Source organism: Pseudorasbora parva, chromosome 4, assembly GCF_024679245.1.
Source record: "Pseudorasbora parva isolate DD20220531a chromosome 4, ASM2467924v1, whole genome shotgun sequence".
NCBI classification, from domain to species: domain Eukaryota; kingdom Metazoa; phylum Chordata; class Actinopteri; order Cypriniformes; family Gobionidae; genus Pseudorasbora; species Pseudorasbora parva.
Window position 1 is genome coordinate 44,638,364 of NC_090175.1, and position 25,877 is coordinate 44,664,240.

The 25,877-nt window shown below is 38.1% G+C and overlaps 1 protein-coding gene across 5 annotated transcripts in view; it reads left to right on the forward strand.

The window, feature by feature from the left end:
- Positions 1 to 25,877, forward strand: part of LOC137073435 (zeta-sarcoglycan) — a 438,962-nt gene that overhangs the window by 301,461 nt on the left and 111,624 nt on the right. For all 5 annotated transcript variants that reach the window (XM_067441929.1, XM_067441932.1, XM_067441928.1 and 2 more), the window contains one exon: positions 12,736 to 12,837. In XM_067441929.1, coding sequence (XP_067298030.1) covers positions 12,736 to 12,837 — 102 coding nt within the window. The remainder of the gene's footprint in view (positions 1 to 12,735; positions 12,838 to 25,877) is intronic.

The following is a 25,877-nucleotide window of genomic DNA, read 5'->3' on the forward strand; positions in this document are numbered from 1 at the left end:
CCTACCTCCAAGCTATATGATACATAAACATGTATTCATGTTTAAATGTTTAATTTAGGTTATGATAGACTTCTCAAACTTACAGTTTCAAAACAGCTTCCCTGTTACACTGGTGCCCTTGAATTCTGGTTGATGTTACTAAGGACTAATGGACCGTGCGTCATCCATGTTGGGTTACTGAAGTGTTCTTCTACTGATAACATTTATGTCTTCTGAATCCGACCACAGTTAGACTCTTTATCACTTAGTTTAGAACACTGATTCACCAGTTCCTCCTACACTCTGTGTTTGCTGTCTCTGTGATTGTGTGGAAATGCTCAGGCAAATGCAATCACACACGCGCACGCAGTTGGAGGGGCGATGATATGTTTGTCCAATTAGCCTGGCAACAAAGGATCATTACCTTGACACAGCAGTGTATTAGAAGCTGATTAAAAGAAGATGTCAGGTCCTATGCTGAGCATAATGCGTGGGACCGATACAGATCTTGCTCTCTCAGCAGGCGTGTCCTTTCTTACCCATGCGGCCCGTCATGATCACCCTTTTATGTTTGTTTTGTTCTTGCTCTCTTTGTCTTTTGCTCTTTTTTCCCCCTTTGTTACTTTCTGCTGGAGATGTGTTTATAATAATGCAGCCTGCCTTTGTGGTGAAATTCTTGCTGTGTGGCACTCACAGTCTCTGTGGGTAAAGGCTTTGACAGTCATGTAAGCCAAAAGACCACTGGGCTCTTATAGCAATGATCTATCAATCAAGCCTCCTCAATATATTCATATTTTTGTAACTAAATACTAAACACCAATACTCTAACCTATCTATCAAGCCACCTATCCATTCATCCACACATCCATTTATTTATCCATACAGTTATCCACACACTTGCTGCACAATCTTTATCATTCACTCACCCACCAGTTCATCCATCCATCCATCCATCCATCCATCCATCCATCCATCCATCCATCCATCCATCCATCCATCCATCCATCCATCCATCCATCCATCCATCCATCCATCCATCCATCCATCCATCCATCCATCCATCCATCCATCCATCCATCCATCCAATAGAGCACCGTCCTTCAGATGAGACGTTAAACCGAGGCCCTGACTCTCTGTGGTCATTAAAAAAATCCCAGGATGTCTTTCGGAAAAAGAGTAGGGGTGTAACCCCGGCATCCTGGCCAAATTTGCCCATTGGCCCCTGTCCATCATGGCCTCCTAATAATCCCTCTCTCCTGATTGGCTTCATCACTCTGTCTCCTCTCCACCAATCAGCTGGTGTGTGGTGAGCGTTCTGGCGCAATATGGCTGCCGTCGCATCATCCAGGTGGGTGCTGCACATTGGTGGTGGTTGAGGAGATTCCCCCCTTCAATGTAAAGCGCTTTGAGTGCCTTGAAAAGCGCTATATAAATCGAACGCATTATCCATCCATCCATCCATCCATCCATCCATCCATCCATCCATCCCTCCATCCCTCCATTCCTCCATCCATCCATCCATCCATCCATCCATCCCTCCATCCATCCCTCCATCCATAACATGAAATTTATCTCTTTGAGCATGTCATTTGAAATACTTCAAAGATGAGACACAATTTAGTGGCCAACAACATAAGCTTGACCGTTAAAACAAAGGTTGCATTTTATCCCGGTTTGGAAACCCAGGGTTCTGGCAGCTGTTAATATTACACCCATGCGTTTAAATGTCATTAAAGCCAGTATTCTGAGAGTGTTGTCTCTATGTGGCTATTTAAATCTTGTCAAATAGTGAGTAAACCAGCCTAGCTTAGGAGTCTGACTGTGACTATATTCTGAAGCTCCTCCTCACAGGGGTCTTTAGATGATCATAGGCCAATCAGTGTTATTATTTAGTCATTTGTGCAAGGCTACAATATCGATCCACTCACAACAAGGTCTTACATTATAGCACCTCCCATGCGGGTGATCGGAAGGTGACTGTGTGTGTGTGTGTGTGTGTGGGGGGGGGACAACAACTGCAGGTTTGCATTTTTTTTCGCTGTTCTGCAACATTAATTTTTAAAAGCAGCATCCAGCAAAGGTTGTTTAAATCGAATAATACATTGATCCAAAGTACACCAGTGCCTGGCAAAGCATAGTTAAATCTACAGAGTGAAAATAAAGTCTTGACCTTGTAATGGGTTATTATTATTGAAATTCTGAAGTCAACTCAACGTTAATTTAAAATTCAATAAAGACCTTTATTAGTATTTCAAAGCAAAGTTTGTAACCCCCAGGCGTTATTTATATTTTGTGTGTTCTTTTCCCCCCGCATGTTGGCAGTAATTCAATTTACAGCTGCATTTTTGTTCTACTAGCAATGAACAGCGCTGTGGGCTGTGGTATTTGTCAGCAGACACTGAACTACAGTTACTTAGCTCAGTAATACTAATTGATTGTCATACTTGTTCACGTAACATGTGCGTGTGTTTTTTATATATATATATATATATATATATATATATATATATATATATATATATATATACAGCAAGAGGTGGACAGTAACTAAGTACATTTACTTGAGTACTGTACTTAAGTACACTTTTTGAGTATCTGTACCTTACTTGAGTATTATTTTTTTCTGGAAACTTATGACTTTTACTTCACTACATTTGAAAGACAAATATCGTACTTTTTACTCCACTACATTTCTATCTAGGTCGAAAGTCGTTTCTGTAGTTCTAAAAGTCAGTGGATGATTTTTTTCCTTCTTTAAAAGTTTTTTGTTGTTGTTGTTGTTTCAGACAGTCTAGCAGGAATCTCTTTTATATGGTCATATACATTTTCCCAACTTTTTTTGAACATTGATCAGTTCATAGCTAAATGGAAGAAGACGGTTCTTAGGCACAAGTGTGTGCACCCATAGCCATACTTTAAAAGTATGTTTCAGTTTAAAAAAAAATCAAGATTAGATTAGTTGGCATACACTTGGTGGATGTCTTATAAAATATTAAAAATATAAACGTCTGGGAGAAAGAGAAGAGTAAAGTTGGGATAATATCAGATGTGTATCAGTGTATAGATCCGTGCATTCTGCCTTAAAGCCTTAAAGTGACAGACTTGTAACGGAGTAATATTTGACCAGTAGTACTTTCACTTTTAGTCAAGTAATAGAGTTGTGTACTTTGTCCACCTCTGATATACAGTATATATATATCACTTATATTTTATAATTAATTTTTAAAGTTTTAAATTAGTTATATTTTATACTTATTTGTTTAATTAAAGCAACATGCCATACCTGAAGCCTAATCTTTTCAAGTTTTGTCTTTTTGTCTAGCATCAGCTAATCGATTCCACTTTAAATGTTTAACTGGAACTGTATTGCCATGAATCAGCCGTCTGATACTGGATTGATGATTGTATGTCTGTTTACATGATGTTGATTGCTCACACGGAAATGGTTGATTCACATTTGTGCTGTATTTAAAAATGACTCTGGATGAGTATCTGCAAATCTGATGGAGAGGTTGATGAATGATCCATTTGGAACAGAGTTTGTTTCATGAATTGAATTACAGGCACCTGCATATGATGGGAAATAATGAGCACAAATACCATGTTGGATTCTTATTCAATGTGTTTTCTATTATAGGAGATTCCACATCACCCCTTCTTTACTTTGTCACAGAGATGTTTGGTCTTAACAAGATCAGTCCAGCATGATCAGTAAAAGCCACTCAGTTGATCATGACAGCGAGAAGTGCTGAAATTGAAAATGTTATTGAAAGAGCAGCAACAGAGATGGCTGCTGCTGTCGAGGAAGTTGATGGTAACAAACCACTGTCAAGCCAGTTGAAGCAGAAATGCAAGTTGTAATGGATCTTAAAGAAGATCAAGTTATAGGCCTTAAGGCCTTGCTGACACTGTTGTCACTCCTTGAATCTCCTAAAGTGGCCATTGATTGACAGATTGTCTAGCTATTGAGCTGGCCCAGACTGTCACAGAGAATTTTTTTTTTCTTACTGTGATGATGCCAGTGCTCAGACAGTGCTAGAGCTGCATGCATTCCTAAGTAACTTAAAGGGGACTTATCATGAAGATCTGACTTTTATCTGCTACAATATAACAGTCCCTGGAGCATCTACTAACCCAGAAAATTGGAAAACACCAAGCCGCTTAGATTTTGTTCCCCTAATGACATAGGAGGGGGATCTTATCATAATGAACCAAAACTCACATTTATACATATATCAACCAACCTATCCATCCATACATGCATGCAAGGGCGGCAGTGGCTCAGTGGTTTATGAAGGTTGTCTACAAGTCGAAAGGTTGGTGGTTCAATCCCCGGTTCCATCTGACCAAGTGTCAAAGTGTCCATGAGCAAGACACCTAACCCCAGCTGCTCCCAATGAGGTGGATGGTGCTTTACATGGCTGACATCGCCGTCAGTGTGTGAATGTGAGGCAAAAATGTAAAGTGCTTTGGATGGCCATAGGGTCTGTTAAAAGCGCTATATAAATGCAGTCCATTTACTCATCCTTCCATTAATCTACACACCGTCTGCACCATATCTGTCAATGGTCCGTCCATCAGATAATTCCACCCATGGCTTCAACATTTTGTTTTCGCAAGTGACAATGGTGTACCAGTCCTAACGCCAATGCAAAAGTACAACAGCTATTCATAAAATGTCTCATCTATTTAAAGGGTTAGTTGACGCAAAAATGAAAATTCTGTCATTAATTACTTACCATCATGTCGTTCGACACCCGTAAGACCTCCGTTCATCTTTGGAACACAAATTAAGATATTTTTGTTAAAATCCGATGGCTCAGAAAGGCCTCCATTTTCATTTCCTCTCTCAAGACCCATAAAAGGCACTTAAGGCGTCATTAGAAAGCCCACACTACTATCTCACTACAGCGGCTCTACAATCATTTTATGAAGTGACAAGTATAGTTTTTGTGAGCAAAAATAAATAGAAATAAATAACGACTTATAGTTATTTAGTGATGGGACGATTTCAAAACACCGATTTGTAAAGCTTTGAACCGTAAAGAATCAGTGTATTGAATCAGCAGTCAAGTCAAGTCACATGATTTTAACAATTTGGCGGTTTGACGCGATCCGAATCAGGAATCGATACGCTGATTCATTGACCTACCAGGCTTCAGGAAGCAGTGTTTTGAAATCACTATATAAGTCATTATTTAGTTGTTTTTTGTTTGCACACAAAAACTATTGTTGTTGCTTCATAAAATTATTGTAGAGCCTGAACGGCATGTGAGTCAGTAATTAATGACACCATTTTCATTTTGGGGTGAACTAAAGCCTAGTTCAGACTGCACGATTTTCAAACTCGTCGGGTCACTGCTCTATTCACACTGCATGACTATCTGGGGTATCATTCAGTCACTGCTGTGTTCAAACTGCACGATGGTTTGATGACAGAGGAGTTCACACTGCATGACTGAACAAGAGGAAGAATCGCCGACAACTCTCTCTCTCTCCGGTGCCCAAACTACGTTTCCCAAACACACGTGCGATGTGCCGAGTAAACAACGCGAGATCACACGTGCGTCAGACCGGAGTTCTCACGCGACACTTTGAATTGTTATTTAAAATGATAAACTGCACAACGTTTGCTTCAAACCGTATGTGCGCTGATTTGTAGAGAAAAAGAAAAAAGATTATGGCGGAAGAAATTGTTGGAGAGACAGAGGGAGCCAGGATTGAGTTCTGCAAAGACAGTTTGAGGTAAATAAACAATTTTGTAATGTGCTGCTGCTGTGGCTGGATGTGCAAATGTTTGGGCTTTGTTTCTGTTTGATAGAATTGTAAATATATCTATTAAAATACTGATATTCTGCTCTATAACTCCTCCCTGAACGTCCTGCTGCCCTGTATCTCACTCTTTCATTATTCACACTGCGTGATTGTCACTCGCGTGCACGAGCACCGATTTGCCTGTGATCTTGGGCATTTGTCGGCGATTTCGCAAAACCTGTCGGGGACTCAAAATCGGGGCAAAAATTGGGCAGTGTGAACTAGGCTTAACTCCCGGCATCTTAGCCAGTGAGAACGCAGTGGGTTAATTTAGTTTGTGATGGGAATGTGTGCAAGAAATGAACTAAATTCATATGTTTGTGTGAATCATTGTACACTGGACTGCTTTGCAAACGAGGGTCAGTAAGCAATAGGATTTGCACAGCAGATGCTTCTCAAAGATGGAGCAAATCCAAAGCAGATCTTAAACTGTGAACCAACTTCATATCCAGAACACATAAGTACTGCACTTTATAATGTCTTTGTTTTTGTAAATCGCCTTTCTGAATATGCTAATGTGGATACAGCTAACATTGTCTCTTACTGTATTCATAGAGACCAGAGCTTGTTATTGTTAAAATGAAAATGCTCACCGCCTATTGAAGATGCACATTTTTACTTCTTTTTTTTTTCTTAAAAAGAAAACTAATAACATAGCTCTGATCTTTGTCAATACAGAGACACTCCTAATTTTAGCCACCATATAGCATCCTAACCAGCACATTCACAAAGGCTAAATCTGTACATTCACAAGATATAATGTGCAGTACTTGCATGGTCTGAAAATGAAGTTGGTCAAACAGTTGGTATTTACACATCTTTGTGAATTCACTCCCTGCATACTAATCCGCACACTATCCATAATAAATAGTATTCGAAAATAGAATTAGTATGTCCCAAATCTTCAACCCATTCTCACTCCCAAGGCGTCAAAAACCGAAGCATGCTCAAGTGCCTTCTGCGTCACAATAAAGACGCTAAAGGTACCCCAAGGCGTCATGTTTCGACGCGCTGGGTGTTCCATTCATTTCAGTGAGAAACCTTTGGCGTCATACACAGACGCACTGGGTATTAGTAATGTTATCGTCATGGTGAAATTGTATTAGTTTATAAATTTGCCATTATGACATGTTGGAGTGTGTTTTTCAATTTAATCAGCAAGCATAATTTTATTTACATTTATTTACGCTATTTAGACATGCTTAACATGTAACCCAACCCCATCCCATCCCTAAACCTACCCATTTGTCTGAACATGATATAAAACACAGGATATAACATACGTCTGCATCCACGAGTTATTCAAAAAAGTTAAATAATCCAAGTTTTCCGAGGCCAAACGATTGATTTGTATGAAGAAAATCCCCAAAAGCGATCAGCATCTCCATCCGCAGAAGATCATCAACAAACACAATCAAATTTCAAATATTGGCGCCCGTTACGTGAGATTTCATAGTAAAATTGCATTGGCTCTCGTATGTCTTGTGACCAATTGCGTCATTACGTCAGCATTGATTGTAAAGGAGTCTTTTGAATTATTTGAATGAGATATGAATGAGTTCGTTCACGGGGCAGCGGGATCATCATTTCAGCGATTAAAACATCAAGATCAACTCAGTTCTTCACATGAAGATATCGTATGACTTCAGAAGACTTGGAATGCAACATGAGTTAATACTTTTATACTGCTTTGGTCAGTTTTTGCAATAAATACTTGTGACTGTACATTTATTTGCCTGGTATGTGTTTTATATTGTTTAGATAAGGGTAGGTTTAGGGTAGGAGTGGAGTTAGTTGCTCCAAAATATAAAAGTAGCCTTTAAATATTAATAAAATCATGTCTGCTTTTATAAATGCAAATAATTAAATGCGTCTGTTTATGACGCCAAAGGTTTCTCATTGAAATGAATGGAGCACCCAGCGCGTCGCAAAATGACGCCCAGGGGCACCTTTAGCGTCTTAATTGTGACGCGGAAGGCACTTGACCATGCTTCGGATTTTGACACCTTGGGGGTGAGAACGGGTTGAAATCTTGGTATGTTGAACAGAGTATTCCAAAGATATCCGAATGGTTTACTATTTCCGGTCAGAATTTGAAGTGCAGATCGACACACACTCTAACGGCTGATATTGCCCACAACCCATTGCGAGTTGGATGAGGATTCGATTATAACTACAAATGCGGATAAAAAGTGTTAAAAAAATCAAATAAAAACATGATGGATGTGTGAGTCCTATGATTAAGTATGACGGGGGGTTTGAGTGATCAACTATCAGAATTTAACCTGACAAAAAGATGCAGCTAAGTTATTGGCATTTTTCCAATAACTTTTAAATGCATCATTATATTTAAACTGCAAAGCACAAGTAGAGTCTCTGCATTAATGACCCACACATGGCAAACCTACGTCTGGCTACATTTCTCCCCGATACTGTAGGAAATTAAATTGAATGTGGAGGATTTGAAACTGTGATGATGATTGACAGGGCAGTTTAAACGATGACGGGATGCACATAACTAAACAACAGAGTCCGTTAAAGAGATGAATTAGTACGTCTCAAAGCTTGCATACTCTTCTGCTACACACTCAAAAGTACTTTTTCTTCACAAAAAGAGTACATACTTTTAGGACGTAGAATAAGTAGGCAAATTGGGATGCGGCAAATGTGTGAGGTTTTCCACACTAGCACTAGTGAGTGTACCCAAACTAGCAACAGCTGTAAAGGTTCTGCCCTATTTCTGAAAAGGGGAGCCATAGCTCATTTGCATTTAAAAAGACATGCATGAAAACAGCTTCCATCCTTATAGGGGCTTAAATAACCTGTGGTGTATTTTTTGCTAAAACTTCTCAGTGTCTGTTGTTCTCTTTTTAAACTCTTGTTTGACAGCAGTGCCATGGTCTACTTTCCCATAGAATAACAGGGGATTATCACAGTCCACCTTTCCGGCTTTTAGTTTACCTGAAATCAGGATGGAACAGGGCTTGAAGTCCCCTATCTTCTGGCAGTGCTTTCACATTCAGTAATTATGATGCTCTATGTGATAATTGCGAAACAATGCTTTTATAGCCAACCATGAAATCAGCTTCTCTATTAATTGAGTAATTATCTTTGTCCAAGAACACAATGTACTCTTGAGAGATAAAAAGAACAGGTTAAAAGCAGGGAGGTCAAAAAGATAAAAAGGTAGATTCATTTGAAAAGTTGCCAGTTTTTATTTTATGTAATTTAAAATAAAATAAAAACATAATAAAAAAACACACAGGCTACTTCTCTATCATAATTGTCTAAAATCTTTTTAAAATTATGACAAGTGGTATTGTAGTCTATGGAATTTGGAAAGGAGAGAGGTAGAAAGGGGAAAATGAAGATGGAAAATGGCCGTGGGGCTTCTCTTTTGTGCCACCCAAATTGAATAGAGAAACCAGAATTTGACAGATGCTTAAACCCACATGCTGCCACATCTGAACATTTACATACATTTATTAATACAGAGATGCGTGAGACAACTGGTACACTTTTGCACATTCTGGCATCCATAAGAGGAAAAAGCTGGCATCCATCAGAAAAGCAAGGGCATGTAAATAAAATAATCAATTCATTATTCATACATGTGATGAAACTCCCAGTTCCTTTGATTATCATTAATGAACCTGCTAATGTGTGACTGTGCCTGTTTCTGTAAGGGTAGGCACACCAGGGGTACATAATCGCAACATAATCGCCATTGGCTAGTACATTTTTTAGTTTACTAGCCACACTGATACTATTTTATTTATATTAGTGCTGTCAAATCGCAATGAACCACATCCAAAATACAAGTTTGTGTTTACTCAGTATGTGTGTGTACGGTGTATAAATATTATTTATATATAAAAATGCACACATGCATTTATATAGGCTATATATGAATGCACTGGTGGTGGCTTAAGATATTGCTGGTCATTCAGTGTTTCTGTAAAATATATATAAAAAATATATATAATAGTTCATTAATAATAATAATAATAATAATAATAATAATAATAATAATAATAATAATAATTATTATTATTATTATTATTATCATCATTATTATTATTATTATTATTATTATTATTATTATTATTATTATTATTATTATTATTATTATTATTATTATTATTATTATTATTATTATTATTATTATTTGTCTGGCTATCACCAGACCAAGCACAATTTAAAGTTAAACATTGGTCTGTGGAGTCTGCTCTGTCACATGCCTGTCCTGTCCTGTCTTGTGTGCACATGTGGGTTTTGTGATGTCTAGCATGTGCTCCTGTCATTGTCAGATCCCTCCCCCTTGTTATCTGATTAGTGTTGATTTCTCCCACCTGTTCCCTCTTGATTTCTTCCCTTTATAAGCTCCTTGTGTCTGTCAGTCTGTGTTGGATCCTTGTTTCATGTCTGTGTCGCCCGTCCTCCCTGTGATTCTGTTTTGGTATGTTTTGAGTTTTTGTTTTATATTCTAATATGTGTTTTAGCCCTCTCGTGGCTATTTGTTTTATTTTTGTCACTAAATATTCATTTTCCCTGCACTTGAGTCTGCGCCCCTTCTACCATTGTCTATGACGTAACATGCTCTGTATTTTCTAATGCACAAGAGGTGTGATCAATGAGCAATATTTGAATGACTTTATTTATTTACAGGGACAGTGCATATTAATAAACATTTCTGTCAATATGCCAAAGGCTATTTTTCACCTGTAGTCCCTAGACAGATGTCATCCTAAAAGAGAGTAAAAAGTTACATTTTATATAACAACTACAATACAATTTAAACAAACACTAAGTTAAGATGTACAATAAAAACATGGCCCAACATCAGACAATTGCATGACCACAAACACACAAAGCAAGAAGCAAGCCGGAGGCAGTGAAAACCTATCTAATATTGGGCTAATGTTGACAGCTCTGATTATCAAGTAACCATTGCTTTAACTGAATCTTAAATTTACTGTATGTGGTTACATTTCTAATGTATATGGGCGTGAGGTTCCACTCAATAGCAGCTCGAACAAAAAAAGCGGTTTTGCCAAATACACTTTTCCTAAAAGGAATAATACAATCTCCCCTCGCTGCACCGCTGGTTCTGCTATAATCAGTCGTTCGAATGTTAATAAACTGACGTGGAGGAGGGGATGATAGACCATGAATAATTTTATAGAAAAAACCTAGATCTGTAAATTTTACCATGTTTTCCCAGCCAAATAATGTGGTTTTTTTTTGTAATATTGGACAATGATGAGAAATGCATGGTTTCTTATCCAATATTTTTACAGTTTGTTTGTAAAGTGATTGAAGAGGTTTCAGAGATGTGACACTAGCTTGTGACCAAATGGGTAAACAATAATTTATATGTGAGAAGATAATAGAGTGTATGTACATTTTTGCTGCCTGTGTGGACATTTGATGGATAGTCCTGTGTGGATAGTCCTTCAACCAGTCAGACCACAAGAGGCGTGATCAACGGGCAACGACCCATCGTTTCTCTATCTGTCATCATGTTAAAGCCGCCAACAGCGCATCAGGTGGATAAGCCTGTGATTGGTTCCTGCAAAAATGTAATAGAAGCAGTAGAAATGAATGTATAGGTTTCCAGACTGAGTTGCAGGGTGAAATCAAATTATCGGCAGATCAGGCTGGGTTTACCCAGTCTAACTAATTCTATCACTTATAACAATATACAGTGCAATAAGGATTGATGAGCTGATTGGTTCATGAATATTAATCATGTTGTCTGCTTTCACTCTAATTGTTTACTGAAATCAAAACAGGGACAATAATAAATAAGCACCAGCCAATGAGATTGCCATTTGCTTATTAGTTCCACCCACTTCCTGATAAACCAGCATATCTTCTGCTTGTTCTTAAAAGCTGAATAATTCCAAATGATCTCTGTTGTTTTGACAGGAAAATACAGCAAAGAATATTGTTTACGTGTAGCGCGTAGATTACATGTAGAGCGTGGTATTTAAAACTCTTTATCTCTTTATCTCATATGGCTTGATGGAGAGCGAAACTCCATGTGTTCAGCGAGTGAAAATATATCTATGCTAAACTTTTTCTAAGCCTCTAACAGACACATACTGGTGAGTAAAATCTAAGCATTTTTTTTTTTTTTCAATGGATAATGATAGATATTATTTAGTCACCCAGAGTGAAGATTTACTTGCATATGCGCACATGAGGGATGACATGACAACGATGTACTAAAACCATTCAAGTTATTATTATTTTTTTACATGGAGACGGTAAAAGTATAATTTTTAAAACCTTGCACTTTAAAACCCATTTTAAAAGCGTATGTTTTCAGGTTCCCAAAATGTTGTTATAGCGTAAATGAAAGTTGGAGAAACATAACTTTTTTTTTTTTTTTTCAGTTTTCAGTTAAAAATGGTGTTGTGAAGAATTTGGGAGGCAATAAGAAGCAAATCAATTTAGCAGCAGTTACTTTGAGTAAAGATAAGTAACCATGATGACAAACGAAAACATACTTAGTAACAGTGAAACAGAAAGTAAAGAAAGGAAACACTGAAAAATAAAATAAGGATACATATACGTTTTTACGTAAAAAAAAAAAAAAAAAAACTTTGACAAAATGATCTGCGCAATTGACTAAAAACACTGTATTAAGCATGTCAGGAAAGCACAATGGACACATTGTAAGGAAACATTTGCACCAATTTTTTTTTTTTTTTTTTTACTTTGAGATGATAATGGTAAAGCGGTTCACAGGGAGACAGCATGTCTCTTGACTTGTGTTATTCAGATACTGATGTGTTGCCTTTAAACTGCATTTTTACTTGTGAAAAATACTCTGGGAAAATGAGTAAATCCTTCTAGATAATGTAAATCTGTTGAATGATAATATATTTGCATGCACATCACAAACTCTCTCTCTCTTTTTTCTGTGTCCCTCAGGATGGCATGGGAAATCTCCGCGTTACCAAAGAGGGCATTCGATTAGAGGGAGTGTCGGAGTTCCTTCTTCCACTTTATGTAAAAGAGATCAAATCCAGACGGGTAAGAAGTTCATCTTGTTTTTTGTACCGGTGTAATGGGAAAATTATGGTGTAAACTCTTAGGGGAACTCATGAGTTTTATCTCAGTTCTTTATTTCAAAAAAGTGGCTCTATGGTACTGATTGATTAACATATTCACGTTGTACTTCAAATGATTTTCACTACTATTGTACCATGTCACAGTGGTACCATAGTATTTATCTTTTTAGGTGGTGTCAGCAAACTAAACGATTAGGCTGGTGGGTTTGCTCTTTGGAAGAGGATTTTTTTTGCACTCCGGTTCTCTTCACAGGTGCAGCAGGTCACAGGGACAGAACTGGAGCTGAATCCATGTTAAGCAGCTCAAACAGCCTGCTGAACTTTGCCTGTTAAATCCCTCAGTGAAGTTATCTCACTCTGTGCTAGCCATTTAGCTAGTACATTTTCTGGCTGACACCTTTTCAGCCTGTTACACTTAATGCAACAAAAGAGCTCAATAAATGTATACATATACACACACATGTATGTGTATGCATGTGTGCATAGGATATAAACAGAATATACTTGAAAAAGACTATAAGTTTGTACAATAGGAAATAAACACAAGCAATCAAACAGTACAGTCAGGGCCAATTAGTGATTGTGATTTTAACTTGTTGTACACCATTAGATGGCAGCTAAGACTGTCTATGAGTGAGTCAGGAGCAAATATGTTTATATTGAAAGGAACTGAAACAAGGTTGTAAACAAAGACAAAGGCATCACTTTCCTTAGCAAATATTCAAATTGATGTTATGACTAAATATAAGATTGACCTAAAGAACATCAGATGCAGGTAATGCAGGTATATACAGGTCCTTCTCAAAAAAATAGCATATTGTGATAAAGTTCATTCATCCATAATGTAATGATAAAAAATAAAGTTTCATATATTTTAGATTCATTTCACACCAACTGAAATATTTTAGGTCTTTTATTGTTTTAATACTGATGATTTTGGCATACAGCTCATTAAAACCTCAATCTAAAAAAATTAGCATATTTCATCCGACCAATAAAATAAAAGTGTTTTTAATACAAAAAAAGTCAACCTTCAAATAATGTTCAGTTATGCACTCAATACTTGGTCGGGAATCCTTTTACAGAAATGACTGCTCCAATGCGGCGTGGCATGGAGGCAATCAGCCTGTGGCACTGCTGAGGTGTTATGTAGGCCCAGGATGCTTCGATAGCGGCCTTAAGCTCATCCAGAGTGTTGGGTCTTGCGTCTCTCAACTTTCTCTCCACAATATCCCACAGATTCTCTATGGGGTTCAGTTCAGGAGAGTTGGCAGGCCAGTTGAGCACAGTAATACCATGGTCAGTAAACCATTTACCAGTGGTTTTGGCACTGTGAGCAGGTGCCAGGTCATGCTGAAAAACGAAATCTTCATCTCCATAAAGCTTTCCAGCAGATGGAAGCATGAAGTGCTCCAAAATCTCCTGATAGCTAGCTGCATTGACCCTACCCTTGATAAAACACAGTGGACCAACACCAGCAGCTTACATGGCACCCCAGACCATCACTGACTGTGGGTACTTGACTCTGGACTTAAGGCATTTTGGCATTTCCTTCTCCCCAGTCTTCCTCCAGACTCTGGCACCTTCTCTGTAGACCAAAGTGGCTTGACCTGGGGAATGCGGCACCTGTAGCTTATTTCCTGCACACGTCTGTGCACGGTGGCTCTGGATGTTTCTACTCCAGACTCAGTCCACTGCTTCTGCAGGTCCCCCAAGGTCTGGAATCGGTCCTTCTCCACAATCTTCCTCAGGGTCCGGTCACCTCTTCTCGTTGTGCAGCGTTCTTTGCCACACTTTTTCCTTCCCACAGACTACCCGCTGAGGTGCCTTGATACAGCACTCTGGGAACAGCCTATTCGTTCAGAAATTTCTTTCTGTGTCTTATCCTCTCGCTTGAGGGTGTCAATGATTGCCTTCTGGACAGGGTCGGGTCGGCAGTCCTACCCATGATTGCAGTTTTGAGTAATAAACTAGGCTGGGAGTTTTTAAAAGCCTCAGGAATCTTTTGCAGGTGTTTAGAGTTAATTAGTTGATTCAGATGATTAGGTAAATAGCTCGTTTAGAGAACCTTTTCATGATATGCTATTTTTTTTAGATGTATGCCAAAATCATCAGTATTATTTCGATTTCTGTTGAGACATTCAGTTAGTAGAGACAAAATTTGGCATAAACAGAATGAGAACATGGATCCATCATGTCTTGTTACCAATGTGCAGGCTGGTGCTGGTGGTGTAATGGTGTGAGGGATGTTTTCTTGGCACACTTTAGGCCCCTTAGTGCCAATTGGGCATCGTTTAAAAGCCACGGCCTACCTAAGCTTTGTTTCTGACCATGTCGATCCCTTTATAACCACCATGTACCCATCCTCTAATGGCTACTTCCACCAGGATAATGCACCATGTCACAAAGCACAAATCATTTAAAATTGGTTTCTTGAACATGACAATGATTTCACTGTACTAAAATGGCCCCCACAGTCACCAGATCTCAACCCAATAGAGCATCTTTGGGATGTGGTGGAATCTGAGCTTTGTGCCCTGGATGTGCATCCCACAAATCTCCATCAACTCTAAGATGCTATCCTATCAATATGGGCCAACGTTTCTAAAGAATGCTCTCAACACCTTGTTGAATTAATGCCATGTAGAATTAAGGCAGTTCTGAAGGCGAAAGGGGGTCAAACACAGTATTAGTATGGTGTTCCTAATAAATCTTTTAGGTGAGTGTATATAAAGATTGGATATTTGAAAACTATTGTTTGGTTTAATGCTGCCAGTTATTTGCAGAATGCATGATTTAGCATTTCCGCTTCCTATTTGCAGCTTGTCAAGGTAAGTTATAAAAATTAAGGACATTAATACAACATCTCCACTCCAATGCCGACACACCCACTTTGCTGACAGGCTGTGTAAATTGGCAGGGTTTGAGACTTCACTGGTCTGTCATCCCAGGTACCAGCTGTGCTGCTGGAGTGAGCATGGTGGGGATTCTAGCTTGAACTCTTGATATATGTGACAGGGTAAAGTGTAGATCACTAAGATGAATAGGGCAAGCACACCAGCACACATTATTTGTCAAGCACACATCCACAGAAGTACACAGGGTCGGGTGCTTCCCCAAACTCCCGCTGTACGCATGCATCATGTTCTGATTCATTTGTATTAGGCCTCTGTTGACCTTTAGCACCCAACTGTAAACACAACTTCATTGATCGATTTCTCTCCTTCTCTTTCTCTCTCTTTCTTGTTGTGTCTGACTCTTTAACTCGCTGTGGCTGTTGTCACTGCGGAATTCATAAACCACAGTATTTTCCTTGCAATATCCTTAAATTTAGGATGCACATTCTCCATCTCATCTTTGTAACTGACAAAATCCAGAAGCCATTTAACAAGTACTTTACAAATGAACAAACACTTTTCAAATATTCCTATTCAATATTTTTTACTGGGCACGTCATTCTAAATAAACCCGTCTCCGGCGCGATTACTTCGATTGTTCAATTATTCATATTTTTGTGTTATCCACGCGTCATCTTCAATAAACCCGTCTCTTGTGTAGCCTAATAACACAAACTTTCTAATCTTCTGATCTAATATGATTTCTGACCTGTAAGTTTGCCATAATAATCATACACTGTTTGTTATTAGTCCAGAGGAGAACTGGCACCCTGACTGAGCCTGGTTTCTCTCAAGGTTTATTTTTCTCCATCATGCCCTGATGGAGTTGTGGTTCCTTGCCACTGTCGCCTTTGGCTTGGCTTGCTCAGCTGGGGACACTAATTTTTTTTTTTATCAAACTAAGTTATCAAACTAAATATCCAAATAAAATGAATTACTAAATTAACTATATCAACTATAATACTGATCTGCCTACATTGTCGCTATATGATTGAAATTAGCTGATAACATCACCGTTTTCTCCAGAACGACTGTACAACCGAGTTCAATTTTGTTGCAATATTTTCCTGTTTAAGACTGTGAAGCTGCTTTGAAACAATCCTCATTGTAAAACTGCTATATAAATAAAGTTGTCTTAAATTTACGACCACAACTTTAGCTTTTAAGCCATGTTAAGGTAAAGTACACAAATCATGGGTTAACATTCAGGCTAGTCATTTCACCAGATAGTATTAGGCTCACTAGTGAAACTCAACTTAATGGAGTCATAGCAGTCTCTATACTTTAGCCTGTACCGTTACACTGTGCAGAAACAATGGTTGCTGAGCCTTCTTTGAGTGCACATTAATTAATAATGATAAACCCCTTTAACACTGCTCAGATAAACTTATAAAGAAGCCTTGTCCTTGAGCCAATAAATCAAAGTGCCTAATGTGTTAGCCACAGTGATTAGCATTAAAGAACACAAACAACGTGCTGGCTTGCTGCTAGCTCTCTGATGGCACTCCTGATTAGCCCTAATAATCACCAGCACACATCAAAGCCCAATAAGGGGCCTTTGCATTCGCCTCAGCACCCCATTGAGAATACAGAGTCGCAAATCCCAACACACCCTTGCAGCGATACGTTGGCCATTTTGGATCATTTCCCTCAGATGACTGTGAGGGTGCAACATTGCAAATCATAATTAATCCATAAAGTGTAGAAAACCAGAAGCTAGGTTTTTTTTTGCCGGGGGTCCGGCATTGTGGTCTTGGTCGGAGAGAAGAGCCTTGAGCTGTAAAGCTGAATGCTGCAGTTTTGGCGTCTCCTACAAAGAGGGATTGTGCCTTGGCCTGAATATACAACCTGCTTCTAAGGGCCACCAATGATGTGTGACACAGGCACTCATGAAAGAGAGACCAAAAAGGAAACATATGAAAGGAAAGGTGCTAGAAAAAGAAGAATAAAGATTCAGAACATGAGGGGCACCCGGAGAAATGACAGTATGTAGTCACCAAGCTTGAAAAGTAAAAAAAAAAGAGGCCTGGAACATGAAAGATACAAAAAAAAAGTTTTTTTCTATGACATTGATGGGCCGACGAACTGACAAATAACATGCACTATCATTTGAATTTGAATCAGACTTTGTATTTCAGAACTTTATTATATCTTGGCGAGTCTAGCTCCCTAGGTCGTGCATCCATATATTGCATATTTGGGCACTATGGTCCCTGGGTTTCACAATGAATTGTGGGTCTTATAGAGAGCAAATGTTTCTGTACGGATTTTGTGATTTAGTCAGCCCTTAAAATGGCCAACTCCCTGATCACCTTTGCTCTTGAAGAGAAAAGTTGTGAAATTGAGCACACAGAGAGAGTACAGTATTAGCAATAACCATAGGAATTTTGGAGTCTGTAACATAATGCATCTAGTCCAAACTAGTCCTAGCTTTAGTCCTGACTGTCCAAACTATAAGGGCTTCCCTTTGATTCTTTGGCTCAAGACGATTTGATTTCACCCTATGATGTAATTTTCCATCATGAAAAAAAAAAAAAAAAACCTGAAACCCATGAAAGGCTCTTCCTGCTTTTGAGTAAAGTTATGTTTCTGGATGGCCATGGGATGATGAAATTGCATTCGCCCTTTGGCAAAATAAAAAGTTTTGGCCCTGTCCTGAACTGAAAATGTGTGAGACTCTTGTCTGTCAAGTGTGTGTCCAACATTTTTGTGAAGCTTGCATTAATGGATTAAAAAAATACAGTTTATTATCAAACATTCCAAGTTGCATTACTGTACATCACCAGAGGGAGGACTGAGAAATTCTAAGAAACTTACAGTTTGCACTGGTCAAAAGGGATTGGTAAGATTTTTTTATTATCATTTTGAAAGAAGCCCTTATGCTTACCGGGCTGCATTTTAAAAAAAAATATCAATATGTTTTAGTATACTTTTTAAATATTTAACTTTTATATATATATGGTAAATAATCATATATCTGATTTTATATTTTATTATATTTTAACATTTAATGTATTCCTATGGCAGCAGCCATTACTCCAGCCTGTAGTGTCACATGATCCTTAAGAAGTCATGCTGAATATGTTGCTCAGGGAACATTTATTTGTATTATTATCAATGTTAAAAACAGTTGTACTCTTCAATATTGTTGTGGAAACTTGAAGAACTCGAGGTTCACCGAATAGGAAGCTGAAAATTACAGCATCTATCTGAAATAGCAATTTTAGCATTATGCAGGTCTATTGTCACTTTGATTAATATAATGCATCCTTGGCTGAACAAATAATTCTTTCAAAAATAAACTTTTACTGACCGCATTTTTTTGAAAGGTATTGTATCTAATCCTGTTTTATTTTTAACCATGTATTTCATCACCTACAGTTTTGTTTAGATTGCAAAATCAATGTAGTCCATGAGCTGAAATTATTATGCTGATACATGCAAAGCTGTTTCCTTGTTTTTCACCAAGATTCAGGACAGGATACAGGATATATGCACCGGGTAAAGCAAGATCTCCTGCCATTAGTGGTAAAGTCACACCGACTCCGCAGAGCTATATTAAGGATGTATTTTCAGCATATATCCCTCTGTGCTTTGGATAAAAAAGCTGAGTTAGTCAGGTTACATTGGTAATGTCATTGCCTAGGACAATATAATTCATTAAAGGCATGTGTGCATGTGCTTGCATTACACGGCTTGCATGTTTGAATGTTCATGTACACCTGCTGACTAATAAGCAAGGTCTCAGGCATGTTTTATAAGTGTCCCTCTCAGGTTATATGCATACGTCACTATTGGCACAGAAGACAGAAGTTTATTTTTGCCTCCCTATCTTCTGTCTCTTGTGAATGTTGCACAACCATTCTCTCCTGGTGCTCTCTCTTTCATATGCACTATCTATCATTCCCTCTTTCTCTCTAGTTCTTTCTCCATGGTACTCCCTTGTGGCCTTGTTGCTAGAATGCCTGTATTGGGAGTTGCTAAAACGAGACAAAAGTTTCCTGTATGATGTAGGAAGAATATGATGTTTTCTCTTGTTCTCCTCCCCTTAGTAATATCCGCTTTTAAACAAATGTTGAGACAAGAAAAGAAAAAAGTCAATATGATTCTCCGGGAATGGCTGAAATGATTGTAAATCCATCCTCAGGAGTCTAAACACAATCCACAAACATATAGGGTAGAGCAACTCAATTCTTTGTTTTTTTTTCTGATCATTATAGAGTATATATAGAAATAGAGTAATATACAGTACAGTAACAGTAAAGACTTTCAATGCTGTTCAACCTATTCAAAGAATCCTAAAACACAGTTTCCACAAAAATAATAAGCCGCACCATTTTAACTTTGATAATAATAAGTAATGTTTCTTAAGCAGCATATCAGCATATTAGAATGATTTCTGAAGCATCATGCGACACTGAAGTCATAGTATTATATACTAGCATTATACTAGCATTGAAATATTATATGCTAAAGCATTGAAAATCCCCATTTCCACCATCAGGGTGTAACGCCTTCTGTATTCAACTTACGGAGAAAGTGTAACGCCTCATGCAGTTCAAAATGCTTATGCTATGACCGACATCATTGTCGCTGAAGTTACATTTTCTTCATAAATTGAATATGGAAGGTTGGCAGCCAGAAGCTATATCTTTCACTAAAATCTATTTATTACAATGATGCATATAATGTAACTATAACTTCTTATAATGCAGTATATATCTTAATGAGTCTTAATACATATATTTATAGAATAGTACTTATAAATAAGTATAAATGGGGCTATAATTCATTATAAACATGGGCTTCATAGAAAGTGAATTAATAAAGTGAATCAGTATTATTCAGTAGAAATTGGTATTCAGCTTCGGGCACATTCCTGATGTTAGTAAAATATTTTGAGCAAAAGTCTTGCAATATTTTACTTTACAATTTGAGGTTGGTGAACCTGTGCTCATTTTGGAACTCACCATCTTTGATCTGTCTTACTGACATGATAATGAGTGTTATTTCTGGCTGGTACAAGAACAGAAGAGTAGATTGGTGTCATATTAGTGAATATGGAAAGTATTTGAGTCGCTTCCTGTAAAATGTTGCCGTAACGGGACAATTCAGTAGTAAATATGGTTTCCAATCCTAAACATTTAGTCTGTGTGCGAGCAGAGAGCAAGAGCAGATTCACAAGTATTGGAAAGTGTGTTGGTACTAATATTTTATTCAGGGGGGTTGGGAGTGTGGTGGAATGGCCCATGTAAAAATAGGTTCCCATTAACATTTAACAACATTTCAGGATGATAAAACATGGGGACTGTTCAGACCTTCAGGAACCGAGAATGACGGAGAATATTAATTATTCTCTCTGCGCTCTCTCTCAGATGCACAAAAATTCTTAAAAGCCTTGTGGGCACAGGTTACCTCTGCAATTACCTCTCATTTCTTAGCAATGTCATTCCACCTCCCATTTTGATTGGCTCAATGAATTAGTCCCACGTGCGATGATATTGGATAACTCTGCTTTGTATTGCTGTGATTGGTTAGACATAACCCAACATTAAAGCACAAGGCAGATGTGTCATCAGAGAGCAGCAGGCATAACGAAGAGTGATAGTCTTTTTATTTATATTAGTGTCACACAATCTGTTCTGTCAAAGCACATTATTATTGTTTTTCCTTACAAGAGGGGTGGGAACTATGTTTATGAGGACATGCAATGGCGACGTGATGCTCTTTGACAGATGCAGAGATGACAGCAACTGCTAGTGACATGTAATATAACTCACAGTGAGTTTCCACAGCAATGCTGTTGTATGACTTAAATATTATTATTTTTTGATATCTTAAAAGGTATCAAGCATTTTGATTTATTTATACTGTTAAAGAGTTGTATTCTCATGATAAACTTGGCCAAAAAAAAAAAAAAAAAAACCCACAAGTTAGTTGATGTATGGCGGGAGTATTTCTGTGACAAATACACTCCTTCAGGATTTGAATACGTTTTGTGAAAAAAAGTGTTTTTTGAGTATGACACTATATGACGGCATAAAGGGCAAAACTGCTTGTATGGTCACTTCACCCGGATGAGTGTGTGCACATCAACCAGAGAGCATGTCCATCAACAATCTTTGTTTTCGGTTACGATAACGCTATCATTTTGTTGTTAGACCATGAAATGTCACTAAAGAGGTATGTTTTTGATTTTAAGGGAAAGATAAGCTTGTTCAGGGGCCGTATTCACAAAACATCTTAAAGGGGTCATATAATGGTACATACACTTTTAGAAGTTGATATGGAAATGTGTGTTGGCAGCGCTTGTACACAACCATCCTATAATGATAAAAAATCCATCTATTGTTTTTTTCTCATATGTTTCAAATCAAGCCCTTCCCACGATTGTTGATTGGCAGCAGCGTTTTAACACAGACCCGCCCTGTGCGAGCTGTAGGGTTACACAGCGTTTGAAGCCGAATTCATGCGTTCCGCAAATTGAGAATTTTTTGGTTGATCTATATCCTTGAAGAAGCCCAGGCCATCAAACGACCATTACTTGACAGTTCAGCACGCTACTGTTGCCACACCCACCCCTCCTCAGCTGAACTGCTGACTAGGTTGTCAACTTTGTTGTCATGACAGCGCACGCACATGCATACCAAGACACACTGAGAAGGAACTTTTAGATTTGCGCTTTCCAACTCCAGGTCTGAGGCACTGCCATCATCAACTAAAAAGAGACATGCAAGTTCACCATCCTTCCACCCCTTCTCTTTCCGTGAACCTCTAGAGTTGTGATTTAAGATTTTTTTTTTTATCTGTTCCTGTGGTGTTGAGCAACTACAAAGTCGATAAATTGTAATGAAAAATGAATAAAATAAATAGCTAAAGTAAATCTTAAGTGGAAGTGCATCTGTCAACTCAAAATATTATGAATTTTTATTTAGAAAAAAATACACATTGGTTGGCCTATTCAAGAGCATATCCTACATCAGCAATTGCATATGTTTAGGGGAATAGGGCATTATTAATATCATGTAAGGTGCTATGTGCTAGAAATGGACAAAACACTTTTAGTGAGTCTGGCCGGGGGGTAGGGGCACCACCGCGGCAGGCAGTGTCCCACATTGTCCCTCAGAAACATACCCCTTGTCCCCCTTGGGCTTATTAGCAGGTGGTCACCCTAGCGAGCTGTCATCATAGTCTGCCATTGTTGATACGCTGGAGCAGAATGGTGTCTAAGCGATTGTGGTGTTCTGTTCTTGGGTGTAAAAACGAACACAGCGGTCATTCTGATGGTCCTAAATCTGAACTGCTGAAGACGCAGTGGCTGAGTTTTGTTTTGGAAGGGAATTTTTCCCGCCTATCAACTTTATAAAAGAGGTTCAGTATTAAGCAGGCTTGGCTAAGAAGCTGCTCCTGAAAAAAGGATTGGTACCAACTATTCGTGTTCTTGCTGCTCCTCCAGAAGAAGTGAGTGTGCCTGGTTCAGACTACATGATATTAGCCCGAAATTGGCACGATTCGTTTGATGTAAGGTTTCGTAGGGATTCGTATACGACAATGGACATCGGGACACAGGAATTAATCGTTTCATCTCGTATAGTGTGTCAGTATACGACAACCAAATCTGCGTCTGTGATAGATCACAACGTCACGACAGAAAGACTAGGATGTAGAAAGACTAGCATGTTTTGTGGTCCTTCACGACGGGTTCTAATTTAGGTGAAATTATAAAATGAAGGAAAGGTTCATAGAGCTGTGGCAACAGTACTTCTGCCTGTATGATGTTTCATCGAAGGACTACCAAAACCAAATAATAAAACAAAAATGCTGCTGAGCGATAGCGGAAGCCCTTCAGCAACCCAGTGAGTAACATTACTGGAATTAGCTGTAAACATAAACCCATTGCTTTAATGTAAGCTTATTATATGTTTTACAAATACATTGTGCTAATAACAACATATTTAACATGAAAAGAACAATATTTTCCCTCAAGTTTTCTTTGGAGGATTGACAGCCCATACTGTCCTCTTACAGCCAGCCGGGAACGTGTTCATGGTTGGGTGTTCTTTCTATTTTTGTGAATTTCAAAACATAAAACAGCCAGGCTAAAAAACACACACTGCTTCAGACATTGTTTACACTTTTGTTTCTGGAAATCGATGACCTGCACGATGTTGTGACAACAACCGATGATTGGTCGAGTAGCAACGTGTAGTCTGACATGTTTTTTTGTCCAGGACACGACAAGATTTTAGGAGTCAAAATTGCGTAATCTGACACAGTGACTATCGTAACAGACAAAAATATTGTGTAGTCTAAAACAGGCATACAGTTTAATTAAACTTTATATTAATCTTTGCGAATCACTTTGGCTAAAGTTTACAGGGTCAGTTACATTACGGCATGCATTCTATATATGACGTTCTCAATATAATTCATAGTCCCACGTTTATAATGAACAATGCATTATGGTTATTACAAACTAAGTGTACAAACTATTGTGTAACACTACACTAAGCTTTGGTTTATAACGGTCTCTGTTGAAACATTTCTCTGGTGACCTAATGTCAGTGCTTCAACGCTGCATAGATAACGTTACGCATCACTGACAAGCCTACAATTAGTGAAAAAAAGTATTTTATGACCATTAGCTGTAACATCAATCTGTCAATAAACTTATATCAGTAAAAAAAAAAAAATCATATCTCACTATGCTAACGTTACCCTGCCAGTATATACAAAAATAGATTAAAGTGACATTACGTTAACCTACCATTCAGAAAGTCCTCTTCGAGCCTTAATTGTCAGGCCTTCGTCTTGATCTGGGTCCTACTCTGGTTCAAATTTATACAATTGTACAGATCAGATGTGTCCTCAGAGACTCCTGTTGCCATTCTTTCTACAAAATTTACCCTCTACTGTTGTCAAGGCAACACACCACGTGTGTTGTTTCTAACCGCGGTGTGGGGTGCAGAACACTATCTGCATAGGGGTAGGGTGAGCAAAGCTCATTATCATTTAAAGTAACATGCACTGAAATGGCTTGCTGAAAACAGAGCTTTTTTTGACCAGGTAAAATTATTTTTTTCTACCAATATTAAGGAGAAAGTATATTACAAATGTTTCATTTAGACACTATATGTAGAATCATATTAACTCATGCAAAAATGACATTTTATGACCCCTTTTATGGCTAAAAGTAGCTCATTCTTTTAGCGATTTTTACAGGGGTCCCTGATAATATATCTATCATAAAATCGGTACTCCCCCACCCCTGAACCAGATATTGGTTTGTTGCCTCAGGGCACCAGAGTAAACTAAAACTCCAAGGTTTTCTTCTTAGGTGGAATTGGAAAAACAAAAACAAAAAACAAGCAATATGTGCATTAGAACTAAGAAGTTGTATATAAAAAAGTTTTTTATATTTTTACAAACATCAATAGTTCCAACCAATCACAAACATCAAACAATAAAAAAGGAATGAAAACACACACACACACACACACACACACACACACACACACACACACACACACACACACACACACACACACACACACACACACACACACTTTACTTTGCTGATGACCTCTAACTGACCCCGACCTCCTCTCTCTCAAACCTGATTCTGGGATCTAGTCTTCCTGACTCTCTTCATGCTCAATGTCCTCACTGTCAGAAGAAACAAAATCAGCTTGATCATGTTCCTTCTGCCCATAAAATGTTCTTGTGTCCATTTCCTGCAAGTAACAGTGCCAAAACACTGATTATTGGTGCGTTCAAGTTGTGTCAGAAAGACTGTATTTACGAGTTGAAGTGGGAAGCAATGGTGGAAGCATGTTTTCAATAATGTTAACTTATTTCTGAATACCAACTGTACACTGTAGTTTGTACTAGTGTTGTGTCATTTTGAAAAAAAAAAAACTTTAATATGACTCAAGAAGTTGAGTCTCAAGTCTTCTCGTTCGAGTCATTCGCCTCATAGGCTGAATGCAGAAACAGAAATGATTAGTTCATCTCTCAAGTCTTCGAGTCTGACTCTGAGTCTCGTTCTTTTGTCACATGACCACTTTCCGGTTCAGTGTCTTGCAACATACATTACAGTTGTATT